Here is a 12,341-nt window from a genome sequence, read left to right as displayed (position 1 = left end):
TTCCGTTACGGCACTTCCAAATCCCTCCGTTCTTCTTCTTCTTCTTCTTCTATCTTTGAGCTTCGTAGATAATACCTAGAGCAGATAGAGCAGATCTCTTCTAAAAGGTAGGTACCTAGGTAGGTAGGTAGGTAGGTATATACGAGCTTTCTACCCGATCCATCTATGACTTCCCGTCTCTATTTCTTCTTTCGTTGGGGCTTCGCCTCTTTCTCGGCCTCCTGCTTGGCCGAATAGCTGGAGATCAGATCGCTCAGCGCGTCGTAGGAATCATGCGCAGGAGCCTTCTCTGGGGCCTTATTTGCGGCGGTATCGGCAGTAGCAGCGGCATCGGCATCGGAAGGAGCCTCAGCGGTTCGGTCGCTCTTGTCAACGGCGTCGGGATGCTCCTCTCGCGCGCCTCCTTCGGCGTCCCACCCGCGTCCGAACCTGTCTCGGAAGGCGGCCAGCTTGCCGGCCTCGTCGACCTCGACGTTGCGCAGGGAGCTGTCGGAGGGCTGCCACAGGATGTGGTTGCGGGTGTCCTTGGTGCTCTTGTACAGCGCGAGCGGCGACGTCGTGCGGTGCGTGTACGTCGACCCGTCCGTCTGCTGCACGAGCTGCGTGAATGTGTACGGCCGCCGCGGCCGCCGGATGATTGTCGCCGCGCGGGAGGGCGTGTGCGAGAGAGGCGTGTGCGAGGGTTTTAATAATGCGGAGGGCTGGGGCGTGTGGTGGATGTTTGTGATTATGCTTGGGCGTCGTGATGCGACGCTTGGGAGTCTGGCCGCCATTGCGGGTAGATGATTTTCTCGTAGGTGAGTACCTAGGTGCCTAGTTTATGTACCTTTCGATGCGGTATTTCGTCAATTGGATTGTTCTTTCCTTTTATTTTTCTCTGTTTTTTTCGTTGTCATATAATCGCCATCTCGTATGCTCGACCTTTTTTTCGTCGGAGTTGAAAGTTGGAAATTTCAATTTGGTTTAAGTTGCCGGCCCGGAAGCGGCTGGCGGGGTTCTATGTACCTCCCCTGCTCCCGCATTCCCGTTATCATAATCCATATCATTATCCAACATTTCCTTATCTTATCGGAGTTTTTAAGTGCAAAGCTTCCAAAGCTCTTGGGCCTTTATTTTCTTTCTTCATAATAAAAACAAGAAAAAGGAGAAGGAAAAAAACGAGCCAATTAGGCTTCAGAAATAACTTTGGTTCTCCATGGACTGAAATGAAGAGTCTTGATGGTCTACGGTGGACGTTAAAGTCTACAAGGCCGCTGCTCTATGCATCTTCTTCCTACATCATAGCAACAGCTCAGGGAACTCTGAAGAGTTCCGGACAAGCGGGTGAGCATAATATCATATAAATATCTACCTCTATTTTAGTGTATCCAAGCTTATAATAATATATATGTGGTAGGTCTTCCAAGATGGTTACATTCTAGCAAGATCTTTGAGTGGCCAGTGAAGCCCTCAAGTCCTACACAACATGTGCTATCACAACCTATGCGTTCTCTAATGCGCCAAATCCCGCATCCCGTAGTCGTTATTACGACCCTAGAGAATGCGCATAGTATAGCCGATCTCAGAGATGGATCGAAAGACCAGCTTCCACCCCCAGTACCCAGGGCTATGACTGTGTCGTCCTTCACCTCATTATCTATCGATCCAGTACCGCGGGTCACCTTCAATGTTTCTCTACCGAGCACAACCTACCAAGCTCTTATGAAATGCGGGAGGTTCAATGCTCATATACTCAGTAGCGATGATCATGGAGCTAGGATCGCGGATCTATTCACCCGAGGCAACAGGCCTCCAGCAGCCGAGGAGACAACCAGAGACTTAGGTGAACCAGACTTAGGTGTTCTCGCTGGTCTAGAGAAGCTCGGTGTTCGGGTCCAAGGACGGGATATATGGCAACGAGAATGGGAACAAGCTAAAATATATAAGAAACAAGTTGCCGCTACAGGAGGTACGGCTCAAACCGTCTCAGATGTCGACTTACCGCCGTCAGGCACCTTGCCGGTATTACAGGGCCAAGGCGTCATGCATGTGCTAAAGTGCGAATACCGTCATCTATCGCCTCCCGTAGAAGGCGATTTCGACCATCATGCCATTGTCATCGGCGAGGTCGTGGATATAATATCTGGAGAATCTGAAGGCGAGAATAGCATCGCGCTCGCGTATGCCGATAGGGCATACCGTCGGATAGGACAGAAGCTGTTAGACAGACCTACACCCGACCAAGAAAATCCCCTGGGAAAGAAGAGATGATGACAATTCGATACATCTACAGGAAATTCAAGTGTTCGAGGAAGGGGTGCACTTAGGTAGCGAGGTAATGGAACATGTATATATGGCTTCTAGAGTTCTTGATTTGCATTAGAGAAAGCGAAATATACACCCCCCAGGTATGCGTTTTTTATACCATGATCACTACCTAGGTACACAGGCCCATATAGGAGACATGATTCCAGCTCTATTCACCGCAGGAATAGATCGTTACTATCTTAATCTCAATCTCCGTATTTATACTGGTCATTACCTTGTTTCCATTTCGCCTTTCTCTTTTTGTGCCGTCTAATAATTCATATAGCATCTCATTCATAGGATCCCAACAAGTCTCACGCATGTCTAAAAACATATAGACCTATCATTGCTTTTCATACTTCCTGTCTGTAGTGCCGCAAAAATCTAGTATAACCTACATAGGCAGGTAGTCGTAATCTTAGGATTAGTTTTATACTTACAAGACTCATTTAACGTTTGAAACTACACCTTGGTAGGCAGGTACTTAAAGGATCCCATATGTTATATTATAGCAACAATGCCTACTCTAAGCTTTCATACCGTGCGCTCAAGGTTTTCAAGGAAGCTTAAGTGAGCATCGTTATCACTCCCCCTTTAATTCACCGTCTTCTACCTATGAGTTAAAAGAGATCGCTGTTCATCAATTACTAGCTAGCTATGGCCCAAAAGCGTAATTTAAGCAACGCTCGACACGGGCTAGGTCACAACCAACCCGAAGAAGTCCTCCGAAAGACAAAACGCTACATCCAGCACTTCCCCCGTTCTGGCGAACCGGTTACCACCGCCTCATACATTTCGCGGGCGAACATCGTCTTCTATTGCTCTGGATACTTTCAACTTCGTCCCTTCTCCAGACGCTCCTCGTTCTGTATCTCGCCTCATATTTCATACGCGAGGCGAGTCCGAGCTCGAGACCATGTCGTGGATTCGAGTTGTTGTCCAAGAATTTCAGCCTGGGAGGCCAGTAAAAGCCTGGTATGTAGAGATAGTAGGTGAATGATACACGAGCCGCAGGCGTGATGAAGCCACATGTACCCATGTTGCCACGCTGTATGAAGACGTCAACCGGGAATATAGGTCGTAGGTCGTCTCGGGGACGTATTCGGTCCTTTGCTGGTATTGTCTTTGCATGGCCGTTTACGCCGTTGATGTTTCCATTCTCCTCCATATTGGTTGGTGTCTTTGGTGCTAGCACAACATACGTCTATAATAAAGACGGCAGTACGATCGAAAACTATGTGGTAAATGATAGTTAGGTACCTAATATGGATAGGTACCAGGTAGGTATGCCAAAGGATACTTGGATCGATGTATTTCAGAGGAGACAGTTAAAATTGATGAAATATATAGCTGCGACAAGGAGAGAAAGAATACGAGCGACCGCAAGTCGAGAAGCTTCTCGGTGGTCCTTGGAAGGGGCAATAACCACGGGATCTTTTCAAGAAAGAGCATATTAAAGTAACATCAGGGAGGTAGATTGGCGTAGGCTCAAGTCAAAAATAGGGTCAAACGAATTCGTGCCTACCTACCTTAGGTACACAGATACTAAAGCATCCTGATATATTACCCAGGAAGTTTAAATGATATAAGTGCAATTATACTCAATCATTATACTCTATAAAGGGGAAATGGGCTGGCATAATACCTCTTACAAAAAAAAATAGTGTACTCGGGGTGCGCAAGAATGAGATATGCAAATATCGTAACCAAGTGCTAGATAGCTTCAATTTGGCCGCTGGACAAGACAATACATTCAAAACAACACGTATCAGGATCCCTGGAAAGATTCAATATCATCAAATATTGCAAACTCGACATATGATTTTATATTCAGTTGAGTTTCTAAGTTAACCCCCAATGCCAGCTGGGAGGGGTATATGGAATAACCTAGCTGGCAATCACGAGCAACACTTAATTCTCTTCTTCTAGTCCCTGTACAGGAGTCCTTGCGCACTCTGATGTCGGCACAGGGACACGTCTATCCCCAATCAAAATCCTCGGGACATCTTTGCTACTCGAAATGAAATGGCAGCAAGGCCCTCGTCGCCTCTAGGCAACACACCAAAAATCGATAGAATGAAGCAGGGGACAATTATACAGCAATAAGGTAAAATTTGGATGCCCGCACTGAGGCAACCTGTGCTTCTTTGATGGATGAATGATTTACACGCCCAGCTTACTCCGGAACGTTCTGTCCAAACCTGCTAACTCCGGCAACCCCCCTTTTTTCTTGCAAGTACCGAAAAGAGAATAATTAAAACATGGCGCAAAGAGTAACTCGTCAGCATTCCCGCGGGGATGGCGGCTCGAGAGTGGTATATGACCTTGTAGGATGACGCGGAAAAGATGAAATCTCAATGCGGAGGCGGGCGATCCGAGGACAAAGGAAATATGATTAGCACATGCGATGTTGGTAAAATAAAGCAACGCTGGATATGGCCGAGGTGGGAAAAGTCGTAACTTCGTTCAGGGGTAATCTATGTCGTTTTGCTCACGCCGATAGTCCTTGTGATTGTGAGAGAACCGGAGGGATACCTGTATCAACCGTGCTGAGCTGGTTACATGACAACGCAGCAACCGCACCCAGACTTGCTTGATTTTTCTTCTTCAGGTTCTTCGACCTCTGTCGGCACTCTAGGATTTTGAACAGTCTGGACCGGCGGTTGTTCTTGCTGTTGTTGTTGCTGTTGTTGCTGCTGCTGTTGCTGCTGCTGCTGTACCGAACGCGGGCTAGCAAGAGGGCTAACGGGAGGTGCGCCTTGGATCTTGGGCATTGTTGAGTAAGAGCTTGTACCGGGTCGGCTCGTATTTGGACTTTTAGCACCAGGCCGCAATGGCCATTCATCCTGTTGGTTCTCCTCGGTCTCCTTTGACTTCTCCACTTCGGGGGGTTTTAAGAAACCCTCATCGTTAAGAGGGCGGAATTCTTTATCGTATATATTCCCGAATTTGCCTTCCTGTTCCCATTTCTCTTGTTGTAACCTCTTTGCGACAGTAGGGAGGAGCTGCTGGTCTGGAGGTAAGCGGGGATCAGGTTTATATGCTGAAATCATCCACGGCGGATCGCCTTCAGGCGCGGATTTCGATACGGATGGTGATAACTCGCCGGACCGAGTTGTGGGTCGGTTAGAACCATTACGAGCTGTCGAACCTGACCGGGTCTTTGGTCGGCCTTGTGAGGTTTTAGCCGATGCGGTACTCTTCTTGGCTCCAGCGGACTTGGTTTTCTTGGGCGATCCATCTGTTGCGGTACGCTTCGTAGGCTGGATCTTCTGGTCAGCCAGGGCATTAATACTACCGCTACGTGACCGTGGCTGTGATCGTGGCTGCTGTTTCGGTTTCGGCTTCGGCTTCGGTAATGAGATCGAGGCATCTTCGTCTAGCATAGGGGAGCTTGGCTTGCGCGCTGCTGGGGCATCTCGCTCGAGGTAGTTGACGGGAATTGGTGCCGGACTTGTCTTGGCTATTGGAATACGCGACTTGCTGTTATCGCTGGTTACCCAATACTCACCAGAATCTTCCGCTATCTCCTCGGGGAGACGTAAGTCCCAGCTCGGAACCTCAACATCATTAGGTTTTTCTAGGCTTAATTCCGAGTTTTTTCGAGACCTCACGCCTATGTGCTCTGATGCATCGGTACCCCGCCGGCGTCCGTTTGCTTTCTCTGGGCTACGATCACGCCTCGGTCTGCTGTGAGCTCTCGGTTTGGGTAAGATAATTCCAGCAGCCTGCAGCTCTTGGTTCTCTATCCTAGCTAATTTGTCCCTGTGAATCCATTTTGAGTGTTCGTCGTCGTCGGTTTCCGAGGGTGAAATATCGGCATTCGACCGCTTATTGTCAGATATCGATACGGGATGGCCTGTACATATATACACTCTATTAATTAACTCGTCCCCTCTTGGATTATCTTTGACCAAGAGATGGGCATCTGCATCGACCAAACTCTTCAAATAGGGGCCTGACTAACCGTTGTTGGCTAGGTAATCATCTGTTGCATAGAGATCGTAGCCGACATCCCCATTTCCGGCATTGGAAGGCCCTTTTAAAGAACCGTTGATCTCATGCCTATCTGCGGATAGCTTACGCGATGTAGAACTCTACACGAGAAAAGAAGCGTTATATTAGTTTAGATCGGATAAACAAGGACAAATTGACTCTATAAACACAGTAGAATTTCGGTATTGAACTAGGAAAATAGGAGCTTACATTGTGATAGCTAGAAGACGAGTGATTCCACCCAGAATGATTTCCGTGCGAGCTAGTTGGAGGAGTAAGAGTAGTAGTGCCCGAGACCGCCGACATAGTCGCCATTTAAAATGCAAATTAGAGACAGCTAGAGTAACGGCGGACTGGTGGAACTTGAGGCGCTGCCGATCAAATCCAGTGTGACACAGTGTGACGAATATAAAAAACTGAAGAGTCGAGCTTGAATTAACGATGTTATATTTCTATTCGGGGCTACGTCGTAGCAATGGGGAAGAAAATTTGAAAGAGCGAGAATGCGGTTTGTGATCGTAGCGATAATGGCGACGAGAATATCGGTGATAATAGAGAGGAGCTAATTGTTGTAGATGCGTTAAAACTGCAGTCGCCAGCGGCTGTCGGACTCTTGAATCTGACGACGATGAAGAGAATAGTATTTTTTTTTGAGGTTTTTTTTTTTTTTTTATAAAAAAAAAAGAGTGACGAGAGGAAATGACCACGAAAACGAAGTTGAACCAGAGAGTTAGCTCCAATACCTGTTAATTTCGTCGTATTCCTAGCCAAGCTCCTGAAAATCTTCCACGATAGACCGGACGACCTGGACAAAAAAGCGCAATTCGTTGGTATATTTCCCTCCTTGTCGTTAACCCTATCAAGTTGCGAGGCAACTCGAGGCAACTCGATGATCACCCAACACTCGACTCCAAAGCACTACACGTACACGTACACTCGATCCCTAACAGCTGCTTTCACGCGCCCTAGTTTCGATCGAATAGGACAAGTTACCTTCATGGGACAACGGTGACAAGACAAAAAAAAAAAGTGAGGACACGGAACACCAGTGGCTGGGATTAGAATGGAGGTATTAAGGAGCCGGTAGTGGCCGTGGCGTGGCAGAGCTGTGAACTTGCAGACGTGCAAGACGTGCAAGACGTGCAGACGTGCAGTGCAAAGTGGCAGAAGCAAATAATGTGGTTCCAAGGCTGGGAGTCGGGGATTGACGATAGGAAAAACGACGAAATGCATGCGGAAAGGGGATTGGTTGATTTCTTCTTCATTTCAGAAATTCATTAGCATTGAGCCTTGAATTTGTCCCACTCTGATTATGCTCGGTGGTTGGTTGACCTAGCTGAATACGGCAAACCTTCCAGCATAAAGTTCTCATTTAGGTACATGCCGGGGACTTCTTTTTAGGGGGCTACGCGTTCTGTACTGTAGTCGTTGGCACATAAATCTCTACATAAAGTGTAGATTGTAGATTACATAAAGTAGAGCTAACCTTATGTATAATACATAAAGATAAGAGGTAGAGGTACCCAACTTAAGGGAGGCAAGTCCGGTCCGGTGACCACATGCAAATGTCGTTAGGTATGCGCGTACGGAATCTTCCTTACGTGTGTGAAATCGTATGGGGAGAGATCCATCTGACTTTCTACTCGATACGATGCGTCCGCAGGTCCATGCTTTTACCTAAGGTTACATATGCATAGCGCAATGTGATTTTGCGGATAGAAAGCTTAATTGTCAATCCCGTTTCTTTCCTATTTTATTTTATTTTTATTTTTATTTTCCAAGACTCTCATCTGGATAGTGAGATAGTAGTAGGTAAGATATTATGCAACGAAATGAAAACAAGGTGAAGGGCATTCCGAGCCTTGAACCGCCCCTGAATTTAATAAATGGCACTATAAAATACGACATTAGAGTACCGCGCCAAGCCTCAATCTAACAAGGCTCGGTTGGACCTTAGCATCTTAGCCGCTTCATTGGTATTATGCTTACCGTCCGCGCGGGGTTCACAAGTGACATGCTGACATACTAACACTGTGCATAACCTCCATTTCTTCGGCTAGCTTTACAGTCTGAAGCTAATGCAGCGTACTGTATTCTAGAATACTTTCAATGCAACCTAAGTCCCTGCCTTTCGACAGGCCTGCAGCTTGCACATTTTTATACGGGTCCAAGCTTCCAAGCAAGCAAGTTACCTACCTCCTAGGTACCTAACCTACCTAAGATAAGACTATGTATACAGAATACTTAGTTACTAAATAAAATAATGATTCTTCAAAACGCGGATTCTCACATCATCTCATCAACTTTAAAATAGAACCAAACAGACGTCAGCTCCTTCAGATGCGTGTTTGGTCATAACTACCTCTAACCTAGCTATTCCTCAATTATAGGATAGATACCGCTGCATCCTATTATTTCTTCCATTTTCTACTTGTCTTCTTTTTTTGCGTTGAAAGGCATATTCATTCTTTAACCAGGGCGTGCTGCTCATCAGTTTCGTGATACCTATAATTATATCAAACAATTGGCATACTCATAGGATGTTTTACCTACCTGTACCTACCTAGATGTCTATCGAGGCAGCTGTCGTGACTTAAGCCAGAGTGTATGGGAGAGAGGTAGGTATCACTGAAAGACGTTTAGACAGATCCCTATAACCTATTTATATAAGTTTCGGTGAAGCCCGGCGGCACAAGAAACGCTACTCCTTGAATTTACAGTACCACTAAATCTCCGGCAACATGGGCGATTCATCAGTGCCCCCTTCCAAAATCCCACAGCGGACTCGACGGACACGCTTTGTCTGTATATCAGACACACACAACTGCACAGTGAAACTTCCGAAGGGCGATGTGCTTGTCCATTGCGGGGATCTGACGAACCAGGGCAGTTTCGGCGAGCTCTCGAAACAAGTGGCGTGGCTTGAGAGAGCCGACTTTGAGTGCAAACTAGTCATCGCCGGGAATCATGACATAACGCTCGATACCGATTTCTTCGAGCAGTATGGAAATTATATTCATAATAACAGCCCCCAGAACCCTATCGACTGTCAGAACTTACTGCTACAGTCTAAGTCACTCACCTATCTCAGGCATTCAAGTTGCACCGTCAAACTTACCTCCCCGTCTGGGCCAAGGACCACCTTCAATGTATTCGGTTCTCCCTATATTCCTGCTTCTGGGATGTGGGCCTTTCAATACTCGCGGACGGACATTGTACAGGCTGAGAATATATGGAACGACATCCCGCTCGACACTGATATACTCATTACTCATGGGCCAGCACGTACACACAGAGACGAGTCCCGTCACAGGGAAGCCCTGGGTTGCGAGAGTCTACGACAGGCGTTATGGCGAGTACGTCCACGCATTGCGCTCTGTGGACACGTTCATGAATCTCGAGGCGTAGAACGTGTTCGTTGGGACCTGTCTAACAAATTTGTGCGGTATAAAGAATTGGAAAGCAATTATCAGTGGGATGATCCTAGCGTTGGAAATGAGAAGAACTGCCTGGTCGATCTCACTGCCAAGGGCGGAATGCCCTTAGATAATGATGGCAGCAAGGCCTCACTGTCATTGTCCCCGACAGCATGTTCTACTTCCGAGGCTGAGAAAAACGATGCTACAGGAATAGAAACAAACACGAAAATCGTATCAGCAGAAGGAGCAAGCCCCGGCATTGGGACACGTGGTCTTAGTGGAAACCCGGCATCTGCAAGGAGTGATAGACCTGTTCTAGCGGGGCGTCTCGGGCGCAAGGAGACATGCATTGTAAACTGCGCTCTCCAGCAAGGGAGCTACCCGCACTCTGGGCCACGAAGGCTGCATAAGCCCATCGTGATTGACATCAATCTCCCTATATGGGAAAATGATTCCTGACTGTTTAGCTGCCTCTGGATTGTCTGGATGTAGTCTCTTTCGTAAACGCGCATCGAGGCTATGCTGAACAACGCCCCAAAAACTACGTAGAGGTAGTACGTAAAGGTAGTAGGTGAAGACGGCTTAGACTTTTCGAGCAGCTCCAGTTTTGTTGTCTTCGGTTACGAGATATCGTATTCGTCACAAGTCGTCCATTTGTGCAACTCGTTTCTACTTTATGTTAGGTACTATTGCGGGCTTTCTTTACATGCGCTTTTAACATGCCGCGACTGCGCAAATCATTGCAACGAATGAAGCAGCAACAGCAGCGTTAAGAATGGCCATGCATACCTAAGGTATATACAGAATTACAACAAAAGGCCTCCTGTGGTTCAGTGCCTATCTACGCCGTCATTCTTCTTTCAAAGTGGTATTGAACTTGGATTTGCATGTGTCATGCGCGAAAAAAACGAGCGCCACCATGTCGGTAGTCAGTATGTCTTGGATCTACGCTGGTAAACGTTCCTAATCTCGTGGCCCTCAGACACACATACACAGGCCTTTCAGCCTACGGCCCTATAGGTGCTATAGGCAGACAAGTGCTACAATCGAAATATCTAGAGTCGATTTCCACTGAGAGCGTACTTAATTCACCATCTTATACCATTCAATTGTGATCAGCCAGTTTCTATTTACGTTGCTTAGTCTAAAGGGGGGCCATTCTTGACGGAACAATCTTCGCCTCAATTACATAGCTGAGTGTTTAAGTCAAAGCTGAGGTCAGTCACGCCCATCACCCCCTCGAAACGAATACTCATTTGGAATAGCAGACTATAACCCTGGAGGTTCGCAACCCATGGAGGGTAAGACAAGACAGTGTATAGCTTACGGGGCGGCGGGAAACCATCCTATCCAACCACATTATACTACTACCAATTTTTCCAGTCCAACATATATCGACCTTTACCAGCTATAAACTCCTGTTCCAATCGTTTGCTTGCATTGATTGCATGTCATGCGTAGCACGTACGACTACAATTTAAGGAGAGGGAAAATCGCAGAAGTTCTGCGCCTTCTATCTCGCGTCCGATATCCGGTAGGTAGGTAGGTAGGCCCTCCCAATAAGGCCGCGGCAATTAGTGTCACACTCGGACTGCAAGACTGTGGGTAGTCCAATCGTTGGCTGGATTATTGGATGTGAATCCACCCGCTTGCTCTTATGTAGCTCATCTCAAGTAAACATGGAGTAGCTACCTGCTACCTACCTAGGTACCTAGGTTCCTTATTGATTTTCACGCAGTGGCGGCTGCTAACCATGGGTATATGTATGCAGGATATGTACGGGGGAATATAGGACCCTGATAAAGCCAGGGTCAGCAACGTCCTTGATATGAGAAACGATGGGCCCAAACGCGGGGAAAGATCAAGTAAGTCACGCCGAGAGCAAGAGAGGAGAGAAGGGGGAAGATATAGAAGTGTTTGACCAGCCATACACCAGATATTATCTACTCGAAGTTGACCTTATTAAGGAGCTCAGCATTTTCCCTCAATTCCTCAGAAATATGTGCGTGAATTGATTGTTAGCACCTCTCCTTCAGAGCGTTTTTACGGGAGGATAGGGCGCTTCATCGTGTGATAATAACAGCCAATGATAACTCTACTTTGTCATGCATGCTAAATTTCTACCTATCACGATGTTAAGGGTGGGGAGGTTAAGGGGGGCTCGCATCTGCAGCTATCCAATATCTCCGAATGGACAATGTAACGAAATGCTCAATTCAGCCAAGTAGTAAACGATATACTACGAGGTAGCTTGGGTAGATAGGTAGATCCAATAGACGAGAGAGTTGGTATACCCTGAGCCCCTGTTTCTTCGTTAGCGGGCCCTTTGCCCAACGCAGGTGACCAGACTACAGCCAACAGCTCCGTATGGCTCGCAAAAAGATGCATCCGCAAATATTAGTGAAGGTGAATGGAGACAATGCGTGCCCAATCTACCTATGATAATGCGTAGTGCTATTATCTGCAGAGACCAGGCGAGGGAGCGAATGGTTAGGAAGCGCTCCATATTTATAATCATATAGCTCGAATCTCGAAGCTTCACCTCATGGTGATAGGTATGCGATTGCAGGGCCTATATGTGCCATAAACGGGCACACATTATGTATCCCTCGCCGACCGGAAGTGATAGCTATCATGTGC

General features: G+C 47.0%; 4 protein-coding genes across 4 annotated transcripts; 2 read left to right on the top strand and 2 right to left on the bottom strand.

Annotated features, from left to right (window-relative positions):
• Positions 1-14: 14 nt before the first annotated feature.
• On the bottom strand, positions 15-1,009 carry F4812DRAFT_446885 (uncharacterized protein). Its single transcript, XM_047935691.1, has one exon. It carries the CDS (start codon positions 771-773, stop codon positions 180-182), a length of 594 nt encoding a protein of 197 aa, XP_047785737.1. The 5' UTR covers positions 774-1,009; the 3' UTR covers positions 15-179.
• Positions 1,010-1,044: 35 nt separating this feature from the next.
• Positions 1,045-2,475, top strand: F4812DRAFT_446884 (flavin reductase like domain-containing protein). The gene is made up of 2 exons (XM_047935690.1): positions 1,045-1,323; positions 1,397-2,475. Exons 1-2 carry the CDS (start codon positions 1,206-1,208, stop codon positions 2,248-2,250), a joined length of 972 nt encoding a protein of 323 aa, XP_047785736.1. The 5' UTR covers positions 1,045-1,205; the 3' UTR covers positions 2,251-2,475.
• Positions 2,476-4,490: 2,015 nt separating this feature from the next.
• F4812DRAFT_247296 (uncharacterized protein) lies at positions 4,491-6,808 on the bottom strand. The gene is made up of 3 exons (XM_047930693.1): positions 6,493-6,808; positions 6,254-6,383; positions 4,491-6,145 (listed from the first exon to the last, which is right to left on the bottom strand). Exons 1-3 carry the CDS (start codon positions 6,595-6,597, stop codon positions 4,845-4,847), a joined length of 1,536 nt encoding a protein of 511 aa, XP_047785735.1. The 5' UTR covers positions 6,598-6,808; the 3' UTR covers positions 4,491-4,844.
• Positions 6,809-9,023: 2,215 nt separating this feature from the next.
• Positions 9,024-10,160, top strand: F4812DRAFT_453573 (Metallo-dependent phosphatase; the record flags this gene model as incomplete). The annotated part of the gene is made up of 1 exon (XM_047936504.1): positions 9,024-10,160. The coding sequence occupies one exon, from the start codon at positions 9,024-9,026 to the stop codon at positions 10,158-10,160; it is 1,137 nt and encodes a 378-aa protein (XP_047785734.1).
• Positions 10,161-12,341: the final 2,181 nt, after the last annotated feature.

This window comes from Daldinia caldariorum (genome assembly GCF_022478825.1).
Source record: "Daldinia caldariorum strain CBS 122874 unplaced genomic scaffold F4812scaffold_27, whole genome shotgun sequence".
Classification (NCBI taxonomy): domain Eukaryota; kingdom Fungi; phylum Ascomycota; class Sordariomycetes; order Xylariales; family Hypoxylaceae; genus Daldinia; species Daldinia caldariorum.
Note: the sequence above shows the minus strand (reverse complement) of the source record. Positions and strands in the feature narration are given on the sequence as shown.